Source organism: Sus scrofa, chromosome 1 (assembly GCF_000003025.6).
Source record: "Sus scrofa isolate TJ Tabasco breed Duroc chromosome 1, Sscrofa11.1, whole genome shotgun sequence".
Classification (NCBI taxonomy): domain Eukaryota; kingdom Metazoa; phylum Chordata; class Mammalia; order Artiodactyla; family Suidae; genus Sus; species Sus scrofa.
This window is the reverse complement of record NC_010443.5, coordinates 229,573,994-229,592,328: the sequence shown is the minus strand read 5'-3', so window position 1 is coordinate 229,592,328 and position 18,335 is coordinate 229,573,994. Positions and strand designations below refer to the sequence as shown.

At 39.6% G+C, this 18,335-nt stretch overlaps 2 protein-coding genes across 7 annotated transcripts in view; one reads left to right on the top strand and one right to left on the bottom strand.

Annotated features, from left to right (window-relative positions):
• The window catches only part of PRUNE2 (prune homolog 2), a 270,779-nt gene extending 256,894 nt beyond the window's left edge, over positions 1-13,885 (top strand). The window contains 2 exon segments of the mRNA XM_021065057.1: positions 3,934-3,981; positions 10,650-13,885. Coding sequence (XP_020920716.1) covers positions 3,934-3,981; positions 10,650-10,728 — 127 coding nt within the window. The 3' untranslated portion in view covers positions 10,729-13,885.
• The window catches only part of GCNT1 (glucosaminyl (N-acetyl) transferase 1, core 2), a 173,815-nt gene that overhangs the window by 10,506 nt on the left and 144,974 nt on the right, over positions 1-18,335 (bottom strand). For 5 of the 6 annotated variants that reach the window (XR_001306502.2, XR_002336467.1, XR_001306503.2 and 2 more), the window contains one exon: positions 1,178-1,298. The exons of the other annotated variant lie outside the window; for it this stretch is intronic. The gene's annotated coding sequence lies outside the window, so the exon portion shown is untranslated. The remainder of the gene's footprint in view (positions 1-1,177; positions 1,299-18,335) is intronic. 6 annotated transcript variants of the gene reach the window in all.

Here is an 18,335-nt window from a genome sequence, read left to right as displayed (position 1 = left end):
ATCCAGCATTGCCGTGAGCTGCATTGTAGGTGGCAGACTCAGATCAGATCTCACATTGTTGCAACTGTGGCTGGCAGCTGCATCTCCAATTTGACCCCTAGTTTGGGAACTTCCAAATGCCTGCAGGTGCGGCCCTAAAACGCCAAAAAAAAATTTTTTTTTAATAAATAAAGACACCTTATTTAGTTGACTTGAAAACATTGCTTAACAGCTTCTGAGCTATTTGGATGACTAAAAAAAAAAAAAAATCATTGCCCATTGTTATTACAGTGTATCAAAACAGCAAAATCATAACTTGAATGCAAACATTTTAGAATACATGCCAATGATTTTATGAAACTACTTATATAATGAATGAACCAGTAGGTGTTAAAACAGTTCAAAGAGTATTTGAAAAGCTATTTATCTCTAGGCACTATATAAAGGAGCATGAGGATAAGATTATTGGTTTAGATAAAAAACTGGTTAATGTTCAATAGGACAATAAACTAACTTTAGGATTATCTTTTCCACTAGACAAATTATTTGCATCTCTGCTTAATAAAAATCTACAAGTAGATTTCAATAGAAAGCACTGCTTTTAAAGAATATCTAATAATTTATTTCTAGATCACAAGTAATTTTTCTGACATTCTGTGTTAAATACAGACAAGTACTATTTGAAATACTTGCTGTATTAAGCTTCTCCATTTTAAATGTTGCTTACACTATTTTTTATAACCTGTTCATTTTTAATAGCTATTGCAAAAGCAGAAAGCCTAGACAGTGTCCAAACAGCCACGAATTCTAAATTAAGACCTAAATTAGTGAATTTTTCCTTAAGTAGGTATAAATGCCAATTCCTCATGAAAATAATCTATTTAGACTTTTTTTCCTATAGCACATTTTTTTTGGAGGTAATCTGTAGAATTATTTGCTTAGAGTGTATATCTTTTGGGTTAAAAATTCGAGGAAAGGTTTTTGCTTTAGAAAGTTTAGCATTAGTGGAGTTTAAAGATCCCTATACTCTAGTTTTCTTTCAAGATAAATGACACCCATTTAGACTATCAATACTCAACTTACAAAAGTTTTACTCTAACAGAATCTTCTTAGTTTCTAACTCATCTGTGACAAACAAGAAGTTGTGGAAGTAAGGAAGATATTAGGAATTGAGGAACTGAATGTTGGTGTCACGTACCTCTTTGGCATTTGTCTGTGTTCACATTGCACTGTTGCAAGATTCGCTAGAGACGGAAGTAGCTGTTAATTTCCCTGTCAAGTTCATTTTTTAGGGATGCCATATTTTTGTAATTAAGGAGCTGTTTTCAAGACAAAAGACGGAGAAAGAACATTAATAGTTTCTCCAGCCAAACCTATTATAGTCATAGGCACATGATGTCATTATTACCATAAAAAAAATCCTGCCTCCTTCACTAGATATTCCCCTCCATTTCTATTCTTCCAGCTTAGTTACCATAGGAAAACATGGATCATTTGGGGGTTAGTTGTACAGCTTTCTCTTTTTTTTTTTCTCTCAAATTCTTCATTTTGGTCTCTTGACTACCTGCACAAACTCTCTCCCCAAATATCTAAACGGTCTTGGTGGACCTGCAATATCTTATTTCCTTCCTAAAGGAAGCACCAAGCTCATGCCTAATCCATACTCCATGCTCGGTGAATGTGATCTTAGAAGACTAAGATCAGGAGCAGTGGTTCTCAAACTTAACTTGCCCCAGAGTCATTTGACTCTGGTTCAGCAGGCCTGAGAATCTGCATTTCTAGCAAGTTCCCAGGAATATCAGTACTGCCCATCTTAGGACCTTGCTTTGAGAACCACCACCTTAAAGTACATGGCTGAATAAAAATAATGAGATTTGTCCTAGGTCTGTGCTCTTGCTTCAGATTCAGTGGGTAAGCCATCTGTCTGAATTCTCCTCCAATTGATCCTACTTCTTTTAATGGGGACATTACCAATATAAGGAATTAAAATATCTTTGCACATTTGAAAATGTGGAAGGAGAAAGAATTGTACTCTACTGACCCCACCGATGACAAATCCCTCAGAATCCCACCATTTCGGCACACTGACTACATTTTCTCAACTCCCTTTCAGCCTCTGATGTGGTCCTCCAAGCCAGGGACAGACTGTAGATGATGACTCTGGGTTTAGAAAACATGATTGCTGAAGATCTATGGTTAGATTCTAGAAGCCAAGATAAACCAGGTTCCTTGTGTGAACAGATGCACCCTGACTTTCCACATGACCCTCACTAGAAAGCTCCAGGCTGGTTCTAACAAAAGCAAACATAGACCCTGCTGGGGAACAAAGCCTATCTGTCTCCTATTTTGCTTTAATCCCACTCATGTTTTTAAACATTCACCCTGTCCCTCCACACACACACACACACACACACACACACACACACACACACACTCACACACTCACACACCACTACCACCTCTAATTGACTTTCAGAAGGCGATTTCCTCAGCCTGGCTTATTTTTTTCCATAAACCTTTAAATCTAGACAGGAAAGAAAATACTTTTGAAAACACTTTCAAAGAAAAAATATATATATAAAATAAAAGGCTCCTTATTTTGAAAATGGGGAAGAATCCATCAGCTGCCTTTGGAGTGACAGTATTACATGAACTGCAAATTGCCATTTGCTTTGGAAGGATTACTCAAAGTTAAAAAGCAGAAAAGCTGGGTTTGGAAGATTGCCCTTTCTTGAGTCCATTCCAGCTTTACTGGGTTTTTCTAGAACACTGTCAGCACTTGCCTGACTGTCCTTGTTCATTAGAGTTGCCAAATATCCTCCATAAAAATACCACCACCATCAGACAGGTAGGGAGAGAGGGGGAGCTAGCCCTCTGTCCTTCTCAGGGAGCTTAGCCTTCTGCCATTTTCAACAAAATACCTAATGTTAATAACCTCACCTCTTAGGTGCAAACAGATACCCTGGCTTGCGAAATTATTCACATTGCAAAAGGACCTCTTCCATATGAAAAGGATCACAAAATCTCTTTAAACTGCATTTGTTTGCCAACAATAAAAATATTTTCCAGAGGGGAGGAAGTAACAGTTGAAGTAGAATTAATCGGAAATTAATATAAAGCATATTTGAAATTGGCTAAAAGAAGAATCACACCAATATGGAATATCGAAAGCAGCTAATATTACACAGAAAAGAATAAACACATTTATACACCATAATAAAACTTTCTGATTTTATATGGTTACATTTTTCTTCTTGGTTTTTATTTGTTTTGGTTTTTTCGGCCGTGCCTCTGGCATGTGGAAGTTCCCTGGCCAGGAATCAAACCCGTGCCACAGCATAGACCCAAGCCGGATCCTTAACCTGCTGTGCCATAGGAGAACTGCTATGTTTTTCTTTCTGGACATGACTGGTTTCGGTATGTTAGGAGTCACTTGTTTGAACTGAACACAGCTCAGCTACAAGATAGTAATGTGTTATTTTTCTGTAACAACATCAACAAGGAAAGCTGATGCTGGCATTTTTCCTTTTAGTGTCTTGGAAAATCTTCACTGTTGTGAACTATGTTCATATGTAAATAAAATTAGGCTGCTTGAAAGGGATATCCTTGGTGTATCAACTGTTATCTTATTTGGGGTGCAAATAAAAATTTGCAATACTATGTTTCCTAAATAAGATAAATTGAAAAATGGCGGGGGGGGGGTTGTTAAAAAAAAAAAGCCAGAAGAGATCACTGGAGGTGTTTGGGGTTCTCAGTCTTCCTTTTATATTTCTAAATCATGGGCAATGACTCTATTTCAAAACCGATGGTAAAAAGTCATAGCTTAATCTCATCATTTGTTCAGGTGTAGATGGGTTCAGTGGTAGCAATGGGACCATACTAAATCTGTCCTGTTTACAAAGTGGTAACAGTGGAGAAAATGTTTACTGCTTCTGTTTTTTTCCTTGCACTCAGAACTAGCTGCCTTTACAATGATCCAGAAATGTCTTCTATGGAGAAGGAGTAAGAATTTACCATCAATAACAACTATGTGGTTACTTATATTGTATGGCTGGGCTCTGACAGAAAAAAAAATACATGAGGATTGGGTAAACACCGTTTAGATGTTCAGCTTTCATATTCTCTATTCCTGAAATTAGAAACTTTAAAGAGAAATGTGCCAGAGTACCACTGTCTCATTCATGATCACCATTAGATGTCTTCTGTTTTTCCAATCCAAAAAAACGAGAAAGTGAATATTAGAGCCAGATGTAAAAACATTTGGGCCAGAGGAATGCAACTCTGCTTTCTGAATTACGTCATTTCTATTTTAATTAGTGAAATAGGGATTTCTATATGAATTAATTATTTTGGTGGATGGGAGAGCAAACAGCCTTGTTTGCAAAATTCAAGAGGCAGTTGAGATTCAAGAGGCTGGATAGGAGTAAAGAAATGATCTAGTCCATCTAGTTTCATCCTCAGAGAAGTAAAACTTGAAAACGTATTGGGTTCTTACCACGTACCGGGTTCTGTCTTAAAAGCTTTACACACACTATCTGATTTTTGTCCTCAGAATAAGCCATTTAGATCGATTTTGCAGATAAGGAAAGAGGGGCATGGAGACATGAGCCAATCAGTCCAATGTTTTACAGTAAGAATGGCCCAGGATTGGGATTGGAGCCTTTGCGGGGAAGTTCCAGAGCCAGTGGGGTTTTGAAATTAGAGAGATGGTCTTAAGACCAGCATGGGTGTTCAACCTCTGATATAATCTGAACACCAGTGGGAGACAAAATTAGTCACTTAAGAGAACAGAATTCATTATTATCCTTCATTTTCAAGGAATAACCTGCAGTCCCCATCATGCTCTCTAGGAGAACTTGACCATCCAATCAGGGGCTCCTAATTTGCTTTGAGTCATGGAAAATTTAATTGACCTTCTTCCCAGTGATCCAGAAGAAGTGGGGAAAATTGCATTTAAAGTATCTGCTATGGTCACAGTTTGTTCTCTAGGGATCTCCTTTCCCTGGAGGAGGTCTGAGGGGAAATTGAAAAATCCCCCTACAATGGCTCTGCAGTTGCCATGGTGACCTCGCAGTTTAAGTAAGTTTATGCACAAACACTCCAGAGAGAAGGTCTTTACTGACCAATACACAAAGAACAAAAGCTGTAAAAGAGACCTTTGGATTCGCGAGGCTACTTTTCTGAAGGTTACACTGGTCCCACCTCTTTAAGATGTAGATAGTCATTACTTCAAGCAAACTGCCACACGAAATTCTTCAAAACAAAATACCATAGGCCCTTAGCCCATCTAATTAAAAAAAAAAAATCTTTTTACAAATCTCTCCCCCAGCAAAACAGCGCCCCCTAGAGCAGAGTTCTGCGCTCACAGTTAACGAGCTGTGTGGTCAGAATGTCACTCACTAGCCTAGAGCTGCTACATCTTCGGGCTTACCCACTCCTTTGCCTGCCTGTTTGGTTCCTCGTCCGTGTACAGTGCTGTTTGGGTTGGGGAGAGGACGAAGCACTGCTTCTTGGGGCTCTCACTCCAGGGCCCGACATGGGGGCGGGGGGTGCTGCGAATTGTTAGTGTTACTTCCACGTCCTAGAACGGATCCCCTCCGTGCTTTCCCTTTCTTCAGACCTCTCTTTCCTATGTCTTTCCTTTGCCTATCCTCCCCGGGGAAGTGATCACAGTGCAGGGATGAGACCCCGCAGGACAGGCCAGATTGGCCAACATTTTTTTTCTGCTGACTTCCGACCCTGGATTTCTGGCTGGCTTTAGAACTAGGATAAGGGGCTTTGTTTCCCATCTGGTACCTATGTGGAAGCATTTTACACTTTCTCTAGCGAATATGAAATGGATGAACTGCAGAAATGGACAAAGGCTCTTTCCAGGAGCTCATTTAGGCCAAGAGTAAAAGGAAATGTGTGCTGATAGTGTAATGGCCTCTCATTTTCCTCAGGGAGCAAAGGCAAGGTTAAGCCCATCTCCCTGCTTTTCCTACAGAAAATATGAGTTTCTTTTTATCACTAAACAAAAATTTTGTAAGGAACTCCATTTAACATACATTAGAATCCAAAATGGCCTATAGAAATTTATCAGAGAGTTACTATCATGCACTGGAAAATGGGTTATAGGAAGCTAAGCCCATCTGCCCAATGAGGAATACTCCTTTCTTATTCCAATTCTGATTAAAAATAAGCTTCCTCTAAAGCATGCTATTTTTAAAAATTGTATTGAAGTATAGTTGATTTATAATGTGTTAATTTCTGCTGTTCAGCAAAGTGACTCAGTTATAAATGTATATAATATATAATATTTCATATTCTTTTTTATTATGGTTTATCACAGAATATTGAATATAGTTCCCTGTGAAAAGCATACTATTTCTTTTTTTTTTTTAAAGCAGCCCTAGGTGCTTGTCTCCTGGACTTTCAGGTTTGGACTTTATTTATTCATCGACCTCCTAAAACTGCCAACATGACTTTTTATATTTTTACACACACAAAAAGTATATATGCCCAGGGGACATGGTTCTGTGTGGGGAGACCTGAATTAGTAGCATCATTCATAGAGCCTCTTGTCTTGGAAATTAATCATCAGTGTAGTTTCCTGTATTTACTTTAAAATCATCCACTTTTGAGCCACTCCTGCTTCTTCCAAAAACTGGGTTATTCAATTTCCATCTTTCAGCTTTTTGTTTACCAAAAACTGAAAGGATAAATTAAACCCTGAAAGGTTTACCTTTCAGGTATGAAAAATGAGGTGTTTCAAAATGGTGTGCTTTTTTCCAGATTTTTACCAGGAGCCTGGATAGTGAAACAAAGTGACTCTTCAAACTTTTCAATATGATTTTAAATATTCTGATCCACATTCACACTTTTCAGACATTTTGCCCCAAATTTTGGCTTAATAAATATTCTCTTGGTCTGTGGAAGAAACTGAGTGTAAGAATGAAATTGAAATCATCAAACAATACATTCTTTTGGCAAAAACTACAGCTGGGAAGTATATTTTTGAAGCAAAAATGAGAGGAAGAAAGACCTGTTTTTAAAAGCATACTAGAAAAAGATCTAGGGGTCAGAGTGGATAAAAAGAAGACACCTCCATGGTAAAACCCTGCTGACAAGAAAACAAATCAGATCCTTGAGGGCATAAAAAAGAGATTAATATCCATGACAACCTGGCCTTTCCAGACAGTCAGTATGGCTGGGCCTGAAAACTCCCAAAGGAGACAAGATTATTGTTAAGTCATTAAGTGGGGAGATGAATTTTCCATTACAGAAAGACACTGAGCTACTACTATTCTACTCCTAGTACTAATATTACTGCTGCTAATAACAGACATTTACTCTGTGTTCAGTATGTACCACTGAAAACATTCAGACTTAATCTTTCACAAACCGTGAGAGAGAGGTGATTACTCTGTTTTACAGCTACAGACACGGAGACTTAGAGAAGGTAGGTAACTTGGCCAAGGTCCCAGAGATAATAAGTGGTAGAACTGCTGAGGGTATTTTAAAGGAAAGATACCTTACTAATGTAAACTACATGGGTTGGCAGGGCGAGTTACCAGTGGCTTCATTTGTAGAAGTGTGAGGATGAACAGGGCTCAGCTGCTGCAAGTTGCACAAGTAAAGAACAGTAACCTCTGCAAAACGCAGACTTAAGGTTCAGGAGGAAAGGCAGATCTAAGCAAAATCCACACATAATTCCCAAGCTGCCTGTTTCGAACAAAGCATTTTTCCTCACGGCTGCGGTTCTTCCTCTGTTCCCTGGTGGTAGCCCTCTTCTCTGGTAGATGCTAGGAAGCTGATAGGTTCACAAGTGGAAAGGAGACACACATGGCCTGAAAACATTTTTGACTTATTCCCTACATATCCGGGAACTCAATAGACGTTTTTCCATCTTTAAAAAAAATTGTAGTTGGTTTACAATGTTGTGTTAGTTTCAAGTGTATAGCAAAGTGATTCAGATTCTTCTCCCTTGACCGAGAGATGATCATACTAGGTGAAGTAAGCCAGACAAAGATAAATATCATGTGTTATCACTTATATGTGAAATATTAAAAAAAAAAAAGGTGATACATTGGAGTTCCCGTCGTGGCGCAGTGGTTAACGAATCCGACTAGGAACCATGAGGTTGTGGGTTCGATCCCTGGCATTGCTCAGTGGGTTAACCATCCGGCGTTGCTGTGAGCTGTGATGTAGGTTGCAGACGCGGCTCGGATCCTGCGTGGCTGTGGCTCTGGCATAGGCTGGTGGCTACAGCTCTGATTCGACCCCTAGCCTGGGAACCTCCATATGCCGCGGGAGCAGCCCAAGAAATGCCAAAAAAAATGAACTTATAGACCCACAGACAAAACAAACAAACAAACAAACATGGTTAGTACCAAACTCAATAATTGTTCTTTAAAACAAGCTTTTCTTAGAATCCATTAAGGTAGGCTAATCCTTTGGCTTTAGAAAATGTTGGAGGGCAAGAGTAAAATCAGCGGTGTCCTAGATGGCGAGTTCCTCCCATGTATGCTAGAGGGGTAGGTGGATGCCTGACACCTGTGGACACCACACACACACACACACACACACACACTTCAGAAGCACAGAGAACGAAGCACATGCTGTGAAAGAGGATGCAGGAGTGAAGTGACCTCTGCCTTTGGGGAGGGATGTGTGGATCAGGGTAATGCTAGCACTCACTTTCTTGATTTCTTCAAATTATGGTAAAATATACCTGACACAAGAGTGTACTAGCTTAACCATTTTTTTAGGTGTACAGTTCAGTAACGTTGAATACATTCATGTTGTTGGGCAGCCAATCTCCAGAACTTTTCTCATCTTGCAGAACTAAACTCTGTCCCCATTGAACCACAGCTCCCAAGCCACCTTTTTGCTTTCTGTCTCTATGAATTTCACTGCTCTAGGAACCTCATATGAGTGGACTTACATGATATTTGCCTTTTTGCGCCCGACTTACTTCATTTGGCATAATGTCCTCAAGGTTCATCCATTTTGTAGCAAGTGTCAGTTTCCTTTTTAAGTCTGAATAATATTCATTGTATGTATAGAATATGTTTTGTTATCCATTCATGGATGGACACTTGGATTGCTTCTAGCTATTGTGAATGATGTTGCTTTGAACATGGGTGTAAAAATATCTGTGAGTCCCTGTTTTTAGTTATTTTACATTTTTAATTATTTTGGATGTATACTTGCTGGGTCCCGTGGTAGTTCTTTTATTTATTTAGTTAGTTAGTTATTGAGCCTCCATAGTGTCTGCAGCAATTTACATTTCCTCCAAGAGTGCACAAGGGTTCCTTTTTCTCCACATCTTCAACACTTTTTTTTTTTTTTTTTTTTTTTGGTCTTTTTCGTGTTACACCTGCAGCATGTGGAGGTTCCCAGGCTAGGGGTGGATTTGGAGCTGCAGCTACTGGCCTATGCCACAGCCACAGCAACACCTGATCCAAGCCGAGTCTGTGACTTACACCGTAGTTCACAGCAATGCTGGATCCTTTAACCCACTGAGTGCGCCCAAGGATAGACCCTGCATCCTCATGGATGCTAGTGAGATTCATTTCTGCTGAGCCACAATGGGAATTCCCTTCACCAACACTTTTGTGTTTTTGCAATAGTCGCCATTCTAGTGGGTGTCTGGTATCTTATTGTGGTTTTGACTTATGCTTTTTAAATAACAGCTTTATTCAACTGAACAATTCAGTGGCTGAACATTTTCACTGAGCTGTGCAACCAACACCACAGTCAATTTTAGAACGTTTTCCTCACCACAAAAAATAACCCCGTCTCTCCCCATGTCCCTGACCCCAAGCTCGTGGCAATCAGCAACCTACTTCCTGACTATTCGCCTTTTCCGGGGATTTCATACAAATTCAGTCACATGGCACATGGGCTTTGGGGCTGGCTTCTTTCATTTAGCTCATGTTTCCAGGGTCTTACATATGGTAGCAAGTTTATAACTTCACATGTTAGAAATGCACTTCTGATGAACCTAACCTATAATTTTTAAAACTTCAAGACATAATGTCTCTGGGGGAAGCATCAAAGGTACTATGCATGAAAATAGGCTGTTTGGCTTTCTTTGAATGGTGGCCCAACAAGTGACTTTTCAACTTTTTTTTCTTCATAATTTTCTGTATTTTTTCAAAAACAGCAAAACAAACATGTGCCTCTTTTATAATGGAAAAAAATTTGTTTGAAAAGAAAATGTTGGAGGGTTTTTTGTCATTTGTTGTTTGACTACAGTGTTGCAATTGAGCCTTTGATGTTCCTTATTTTAAGCTGATCATTTATTTGCCCCACAAGGGAAAGGTCATTTACTAAAAACAGGTGGATTTCCAAAAACATTCCTTATCTTAACCTACTTAAAAATTAGCCTGCACACCAGTCTTCTGCCCCTAGATCATTTTGAAAGGTGTAAAATGCTTCCAAAAACAGTCTGGTAAAAATAAACAGGTTCCATATTTTAGAGAAAGCCTTGGCAACTAGAGGAAGGTTGTGTTTTACCAGATTTTCCTAGAATGAGAAATGTGTGTGATTTACTTTCAGTTAAGTCCTTTGAGGAAAAACAAACAAACAAACACAGTCCTCTCTAGATCATTACTATTTCTTATTCAGTTTCTCATGTTTCTCTCTCTCTTTTTTTTTTTTTCCTCTCCCCCCCTTCCCCAAAGTATTCATCTGAAGCTGAAAGAAAACTCTAGGTGGCCATGGCTGGACGAAGATGCTTCTCTGCTTCATGGTTCTGTTTAAACATATCTACCTGGAAGAGACAGGGCTGATGGTACTTTTTTTCCACTTTGCACTACCTGGTGCCATTCTAAATTTCTAAGGGGAAAAACAGTAAGAGAATTTGTTTACTCTTAACATGTTTTGTGAAACTGTATATTTTGCTATTTTGCCAATGATGTGCCTCAGAGATTTCAGTTGAACTTTAGCAAGAAAATAGGACCTTCCATTTCAATATTTCCTTAACCCTTGGTGGTGCAGTGGTATTTTGTTTCTTAGACTGGTGTTGACCACTAAGCTAACTTCAGTCCACTCAGCATTGGGTGTGGATTTGTTTCCATAGATTAGCTGGATTTCTCCTCAGTGATCAACTTAGATTTAAAATACATAGGGCTTAACTCTCCCTAGGAAAGCTGACCACATATAACTCCACCTTTAAGATCCTAAGCTTGCTTAAGATAGCCATGAACTAGACACAGATGTGACACCACCATCAGCCAAGTGCCCACTTGTTTCCTGTCCACATGAATCATCTCTAATGTCTCTAAAGGAAGCCAGGCTTCCTAATTCACGTGAATTTTTTAGCTAGCAAACGGGGCGTCATGTTTTCTGTGAATTGGTCTTTTTAAAAATCATTTCTCCAATGGATGTTGAAGATATCTACACTGAAAAACTTAAGGAACAATGTCCTTATTTTTGGTAGCTGTCTGTGCTTTAGCTTATAAACTTAGTTCAAGATTTTACATTTTAAGTGCCAAGGCCTCAGTGTAAGACGGCCACTCAGAAATTCATTATTTGGTAAATTCAGTTATCTGAATTGCTCTCTCACATGCGTTATAAAAAGTAATCTGCTTTAGCCCTCTCCCATCTAATCACCGGTTTAAAATTAAATATGAGTATGTACTATCATTTGGAAAATAGTCCCTTATAGTCATCATATAACTTTAAAATACCAATGTGACTTAGAATCTGTTGGCCTTGGACAGAAAGAGGGGCTGGTAGATCCAGAGCCCCCACCTGTTTCTATATGGCCTTCTAGTCAAGAATGGTTTTTGTATTTTGGGTTGAAAACAGTTTTTTTTTTTTTTTAATATTTCATGATGCATGAAAATGATTCAAACTTCAGTCTCCATAAATAAGGGTTTATTGAAACATGGCCACATCTCTTTGTTCACATACTCCAAGGCCACTCTTGCACTAGAGCAGCAGAGTTGAGTAATTGAGGCAGACCACATGGCCCACAGAGCCTAAAATATTTCCTCTTTTTATAGAAAGCATTTGCTGAGCCCTGCACCAGCATGTACATCCTGGCCCCTCCCCTTTAGTATTCAGATATTGGTTTCTCTTAACAGAATGCACAAGTAGGGCTGCGAACTCCCTTACTCTTGAAAAAAGAAAATTTTGGCATCCAAAGTCATTAAAATGCAAGGAGTCCCAACCATGAAAGCCTGGCTTGGGTTGTGTTTATGGGACCCAAAGGGAATCCTACTCACAGGTGTTGCTGAAGTCCCAACCTAACTTTGGGAACTATTCTTGGTCTCCAGTATCACCTATTACTAATTAGCTAGCAAAAATTCAAATGTGGTCATGAAAGGGGTGCCACCATAGTGTTAGGGTAGTGACGACATGCGGGAGAGCCATCGGGAACACTCAGCCCTGGGTAGACACCTTTGCACAGGTGACTGAATTTCACTCCCCTCCTTTGCTTCATATCCATCCCCCCGCCCACCTTCCAGACACGCTCTCATACACACAGGTCAGCTGTCTTCCCTCTATAAGCCACAATTTTCTCTGCTCCCCCCGGGGTCTCTTTCAACTTAGTATCCTGGTAAGCCATTCTTGTTGGGTCTTCTTCCTCATAACATCTGGGTTGTCTGAGAGAAAACCCCTGGAGCACGTCCTCTGCCACAGCCCACCTCCACCTTTGGCAGCCTACATCATGCCTCTCCCAGGACTTAGCGTTGCCCTAAGCACAATGACCCGATTTTCCACTGTGTTTACCCAGTTGGTTCACTGTTGCCCTAGCATAATTATTAACAATGCTTGCTATGGCTCAGACATGTCCCATTTTGGAAGATGAATGATATGGGCTCCTAGACACAGTAAGTAATGAAGAATCCAGTGTTGAGCTTAGCACTGCGAACCTGAGGACATAGAGCTGTCCATAAAGGGCTCTTGTCATAGGTCAACCAGACACGACCAATCTCATCATTCACGCCTTTGAACTTGTCCAGCCTGTTCATGGGAGGCTGCTCTGGTTACAGGTATGCTGTTTGAACCTTCATCTTCCTACATGGAAATGATGAGCATCTTCCCAGTCAATGATTTTGTTTGGGCTGTTCTATGGGCTGTATAACCATTCTGACAGTTAGGCATCTGCTATCTTATTATCTTAAATAGACAAATTAATTTAATTGCACTTGCTAGATAAAAGCCTCCATGTAAATTCAAACCAAATAAATAGAATCCTAGAAGAATCCTGAAAGAACATCCCTCAGCAGATAGGTAGACAGATGTAAACATCCACATCATTAGCTATCTAGCTCTTGCATTCTGAGCATTCTTGCTTTGGTTCTGACTTCTGGGAATTATTTGCACTTTTCCTATAGATTCGGAGTTAAGGGAACCAAGGGGTCATTGGGGCAAACGTATTGTTTTCCCAAAGTGGCAACTGCTATTCATTTAGCTCCTTGATCAGGAGAAAGAACAAAAATCTGGACAGGGAGTAAGAAAGTTTGTTTGAAGACAATGGCTGGGGGTGGAAGAAAACCCAGAAGTTCCTTTTGAAGCCATACAATGTTTTAGGGGGTTAATCTTCTAAGACATGCTCTGACCTATGTGGAGAAGTCACTATTCCAAGACTTTGTGTTACTAAGGTCTCATTTTAAGTGTTCAGTTATGGTCCTATGTTTGCAGTCTTCATCTAGTCACGATGCCTCTGTAGTTTGCTCCCTTAGAAACATTTAGATGTGCACAAATTAATCTTTTATATGTTTAAAGGATTTTTCTACTGTGTATTGGATTGCTCAGAATAAAGTATCTATTAGACCTTTGTTTTAGTAAATAAATCAATAAATTCTACCTAAATAGTGTGAATACTATAAAAAATATGTAACAACACAATATATTTAAGTATATATAGCCTCTCTGTATAATTCAGAAATAAAAATTAATTCCACAAGTGATGGCTTGCTTTCTCTGAGTCAGCAAGAATCTATTTCTGGCTTTACTTTGCAGTAGTCTTACCTGGATCTCAGTCTGGCTAGACATTTGGTATTTGAGGACAGTAAAATTTTGGCTTTCCTGTCACCCAAACTTTATTCCCTTTTCATTTTTGCTTTCCATGCCTCAACGAGTTGAGCTCTCAAAATGTGTTGTTTACCCTCTGGGTAAGAAAGACAAGAGAAGACTGAGAATTATGGGCAAATGAAGAGCATGATACTCCAGGGTGGACACTTATTCATGCTGCTCCCTTCACTTAACCATGGTCGTGGGAAGGCAGGCAGGCTAAGCATCCAGCACTAGGGGAAAGATAGGTAAAAGGTGGTGGACACATACCATGCTATGGTACCCATCTCCGAGAAACAACAAATGACATGTTGATAGAGCAACACTCACAGGGTGGAGTGGAAAAAGAACTCAGTAGTATAGCATAGGACCATTTATGTAAATTCTAAACCTACACACACACACACACACACAAACAGTGCTACATATTATACCAAGTCTGTGCATATTTAATGACTTAGCACACTCATTACAGTGAGTATAGGGGGTTAAGGGTAGGAATGGGGATCCAGCATAAAGCTAGGGGCCTAATCAAAAATCATAATGAATAAGAATTTGTCATGGGTTAAAGAACATAAAATACCTTAAACTTTCAGCTATAGATCATGGAAAAGCCGTGTTAAGTGCTTTGGGTCCTCAGGGACTATTCCCATATTCAGCACAGGGAACATAGTTGAACCGTTTCCCTGTGTTGGCAGAATCGGTGCTGCTGCAGCTGTCGTAAGCCTGCCCTGGGCTACATCACCCTGAACTGTCATGGAGCTTTTAATTAAACTGGTGCCTTTTGACACATCAGTCCTCACGCAACTTTAGGCTTTATGGAGCAGGGAAATTGCTCTGTGAAGCTAATTTTCCTAGAGAGTTTCACTTACATCCATGCAAAGCAATTCTCTTTAGCCAAGCAAAGTTATTATTTTTTTTGGTCTATAACCAAAAAGTGACACTAATAATTGCCATTCAGCACCATGTGCCTCACCCCACAGTGAGAAACCTACGTCCTTAACCTTTAGTCATGATGTCCTCCTTGTGAAACTTCTCCTAAAGACTGGTGAACTGAATTGCCCTGTTTTCTCCCATATTTGTTATCTACTTCTACATAACAGGATTATAGTAGATTCTCCTTATTTTAGGCAGTTATGTCCTAAAAAGGCAATGAGAACATTGAATTAGCACATATTGGACCACGACCCCTAGAGGAAATGGTTAGGTTCCTATGAGCCTCTGGCCACATTTCCATCAACAGATCATTACCTAATCTTGTTTTATATGTGTTTCTGCTTAAATACACTTTCTTTAACATATGCTATAGATTCATTAACATTGAACTCACAGCCAAATCTTGAATATAACTCAAGCCCAAACAAAGCTTATCTAAGACACGAATTTTCTCCATAAGGCACATCACCCGGTCTCCTTGCACTTAGGAACATTAGACAACAACTTCAGCTCTATGCTTGGGGACCATTTTAAGTGAAATACTGGGAGTTCCCATCATGGCTCAGTGGTAGCAAAGCCAGCTAGTATCCATGAGGACGTGGGTTTGATCCCTGGCCCTGCTTAGTGGGTTAAGAATCTGGTGTTGCCGTGAGCTGTGGTATAGGTCGGCAGATGCAGCTCTGATCCCAAGTTGCTGCGGCTATGGTATAGGCCAGCAGCTGTAGCTCTGATTCGACTCCTAGCCTGGGAACCTCCATATGCCACAGGTGTAGCCCTAAAAAGACAAAAATTAAAAGAAAAGAAAAGAAAATTAAAAGTGAAATACCAACAAAAATCACCAAAGGCATGGTACCAAAATAGTTTGTAAAAAGGACATTTGTTTATGGTATAAGAACTGAAGCCAAGGCCTTGCCTCAGCTGGCAACATGCACATCAGCCAATTCAAATTTTTACCACTCTGTACATGTTCTTAAATGATCATGAAAGCAAGATAAGTGTGGGTTTGGGGTTATAAGTAAATTGCGAGTAGGTGAATTTGCAATTATGGAATACTTGAATAATGAAGATCGATTGTATCTCAAAACTCAGAAGTCTAAAATAGCACACAATTATTAACTCAGTTTCTATGGACTAGAAGTTCAGATACATCTTAGCTGGGCCTCCACTTCAAAGTCTCTCATAGGCTGCAATCACACTGTTGGCTCAGAGTCCCTCACAAGACTCCATCAAGAGGGGTGATGTTGCCAAGAAACTGGCACATGATTTAAAAGTATCAGGTTTAAGCAATAATCACTTTTATGCCTTCCTGTCTTATGAAAATTCAAAGTTGAAAGACACAGGGAAAGATTTTTACTATCATCTGTTATTCCATCTAAATTGTAGAGTATTTTCTGCCCTTGTTCTGCAGATTTGGGAAATAATTTTTTCCAGGCAGAATCTGGACCTTTCTAAATAAAGAGTAATTCACGAAGAAAAAAAATCTTTTCATTGTTACATATATTTACCAAAAAGTACAATTCAGAGGTTAGCTGGGCAAGTACATCATTGCAAATCACACACACACACACACACACACACACACACCACACACACACACACACGAAAACAAAACCCAACATAAACAAAAAAGATACTTAGAGAAGAAAAAAGTTAGTGTGCTGAGGAATGGACCCCAAAAGATGAGGAGGCAAAAGTTAATGCCAGAACTCTACTCAGATGTTGCTGTGCTCTCCAAATGCAAAAGAAAGAGAGACAAGAAGTCTCTTCGGCTGACAGGCAGACAGACATAGTGTGTTTCTGATTTTGTTCCCCCCTCACAAGAAGAAAAAGACTCAGTCAAGGTTCAACACAGAATCTGCTTCCAAGTTCATTCACATGGTTACCAGCAGGATTCATTTTCTCAAAAGTTGTTGGACTGAGGGCCTCATACCATGAAGGCTGTCCTCCTCTGCCTCATACCATGATGGCTGTCCTCCTCTGCCTCATGGTCTTTTCCAACATGGCACATCTTTTCATTGAAACCAACAAGAAAGAATTGGCTAGCAAGATGGAGGTTACAGTTTTTGTAACCTTAGCACAGATGTAACATCCTGTCAATATTGCTGCACTGTATTGATCCAGCCCACACTCAACGGGAGAGGATACACAAGGCTGTGAATACTGGAAAGTGGGGATCATCAGATGCCTTCTTAGAACTGGACCACTTCACTCGCTCAGACTTCTGCAAATTCCTCTTTGAGCTCCTCTGCCTCCTCTCACCTGTAAATGATGGTGTTTCTCAATACTTCTCTTTGCTTTTCCACCATTTCCTGAATGACTTCAACTCTCACATTTCTTTAAATTATTGAAGACGTGGATTGAATCCTGACCTCCAAACCCCCACCATCATCTCTCACTAGGTCTCTGTGCCCCTTCCAATCTCTCAGGGAAATCATTAAATTCTCTCCCTTCTAAGACCTGATGAGATCATTTCTCTCCTATCCCATTGTCACTGAAACCATACATACTGGGATTGAAATCTGGGTTCTGCTTACCAGCTTTATTAATTTGGGCTACTCAACTTCTTTGAACCTTAGTTTATTTACTTTTAAAATCTGGATAAAACTCTTACCTTACAAGTTTACATAAGCAGTAAATGGGATTTAAATGCCCAATCTGTACTTAATACATAGAAGACACTCAGTAAATATTCGTTCTTTCCTCCCATCCTCCTCTTTTCTTCATCTTCCCACTCACCTGGCCTTTTGCTTGTTAACCTGTCAACTTCTCCAAGCCCACTGCCAACCCAACCTTTACTCTCTGTCAACCATGTTAGCATCTCATTTCTTCTCCCACCTCCTCTTTTAAATCAGCTAATTCTCTTTAATCCTCCTCCTCTTCTCTCAGATACGGCTATTTTATACCATCCTCTGCCTTACTCCATCTCTAGCTCCTTCCAAGTTTTCCATTGCTTATCTCTGCTCAGTTTACCTTTAGTTTCTACTTTTTATTTGGAAATCAGCTCAAACTTGCAGGAACAGTATAAGAAATGATCTTTCCTGAAATAAGAGAAAGTTGTCTACATAATGCCTCCTCACCCCTGCACATTTAGTATATTTCCTACAAACCAGGACATTCTCCTGGTAACCTAATACAACTATCAAAACCAGGAAATGAATATTGAAACAATACCACCCTTTAATCCAAAGAGGCCATTCAAGTTTAACCCACTGAAATATATCCTTTAAAGCAAAAGGATCCAGTACAGAACCAGATGTGGCATTTAGTTGACATGTCTTGAGTTTCCTTCAATTTAGGACAAGTCTTCAGTCTTTTTTTGTCTTTAATGATGCTGATGACACTTAAGAAGAGCCCTCACAGTATTCTGTAGATTGTTGCTTGATTTGGGTTTCCTTGTTGGATTCACT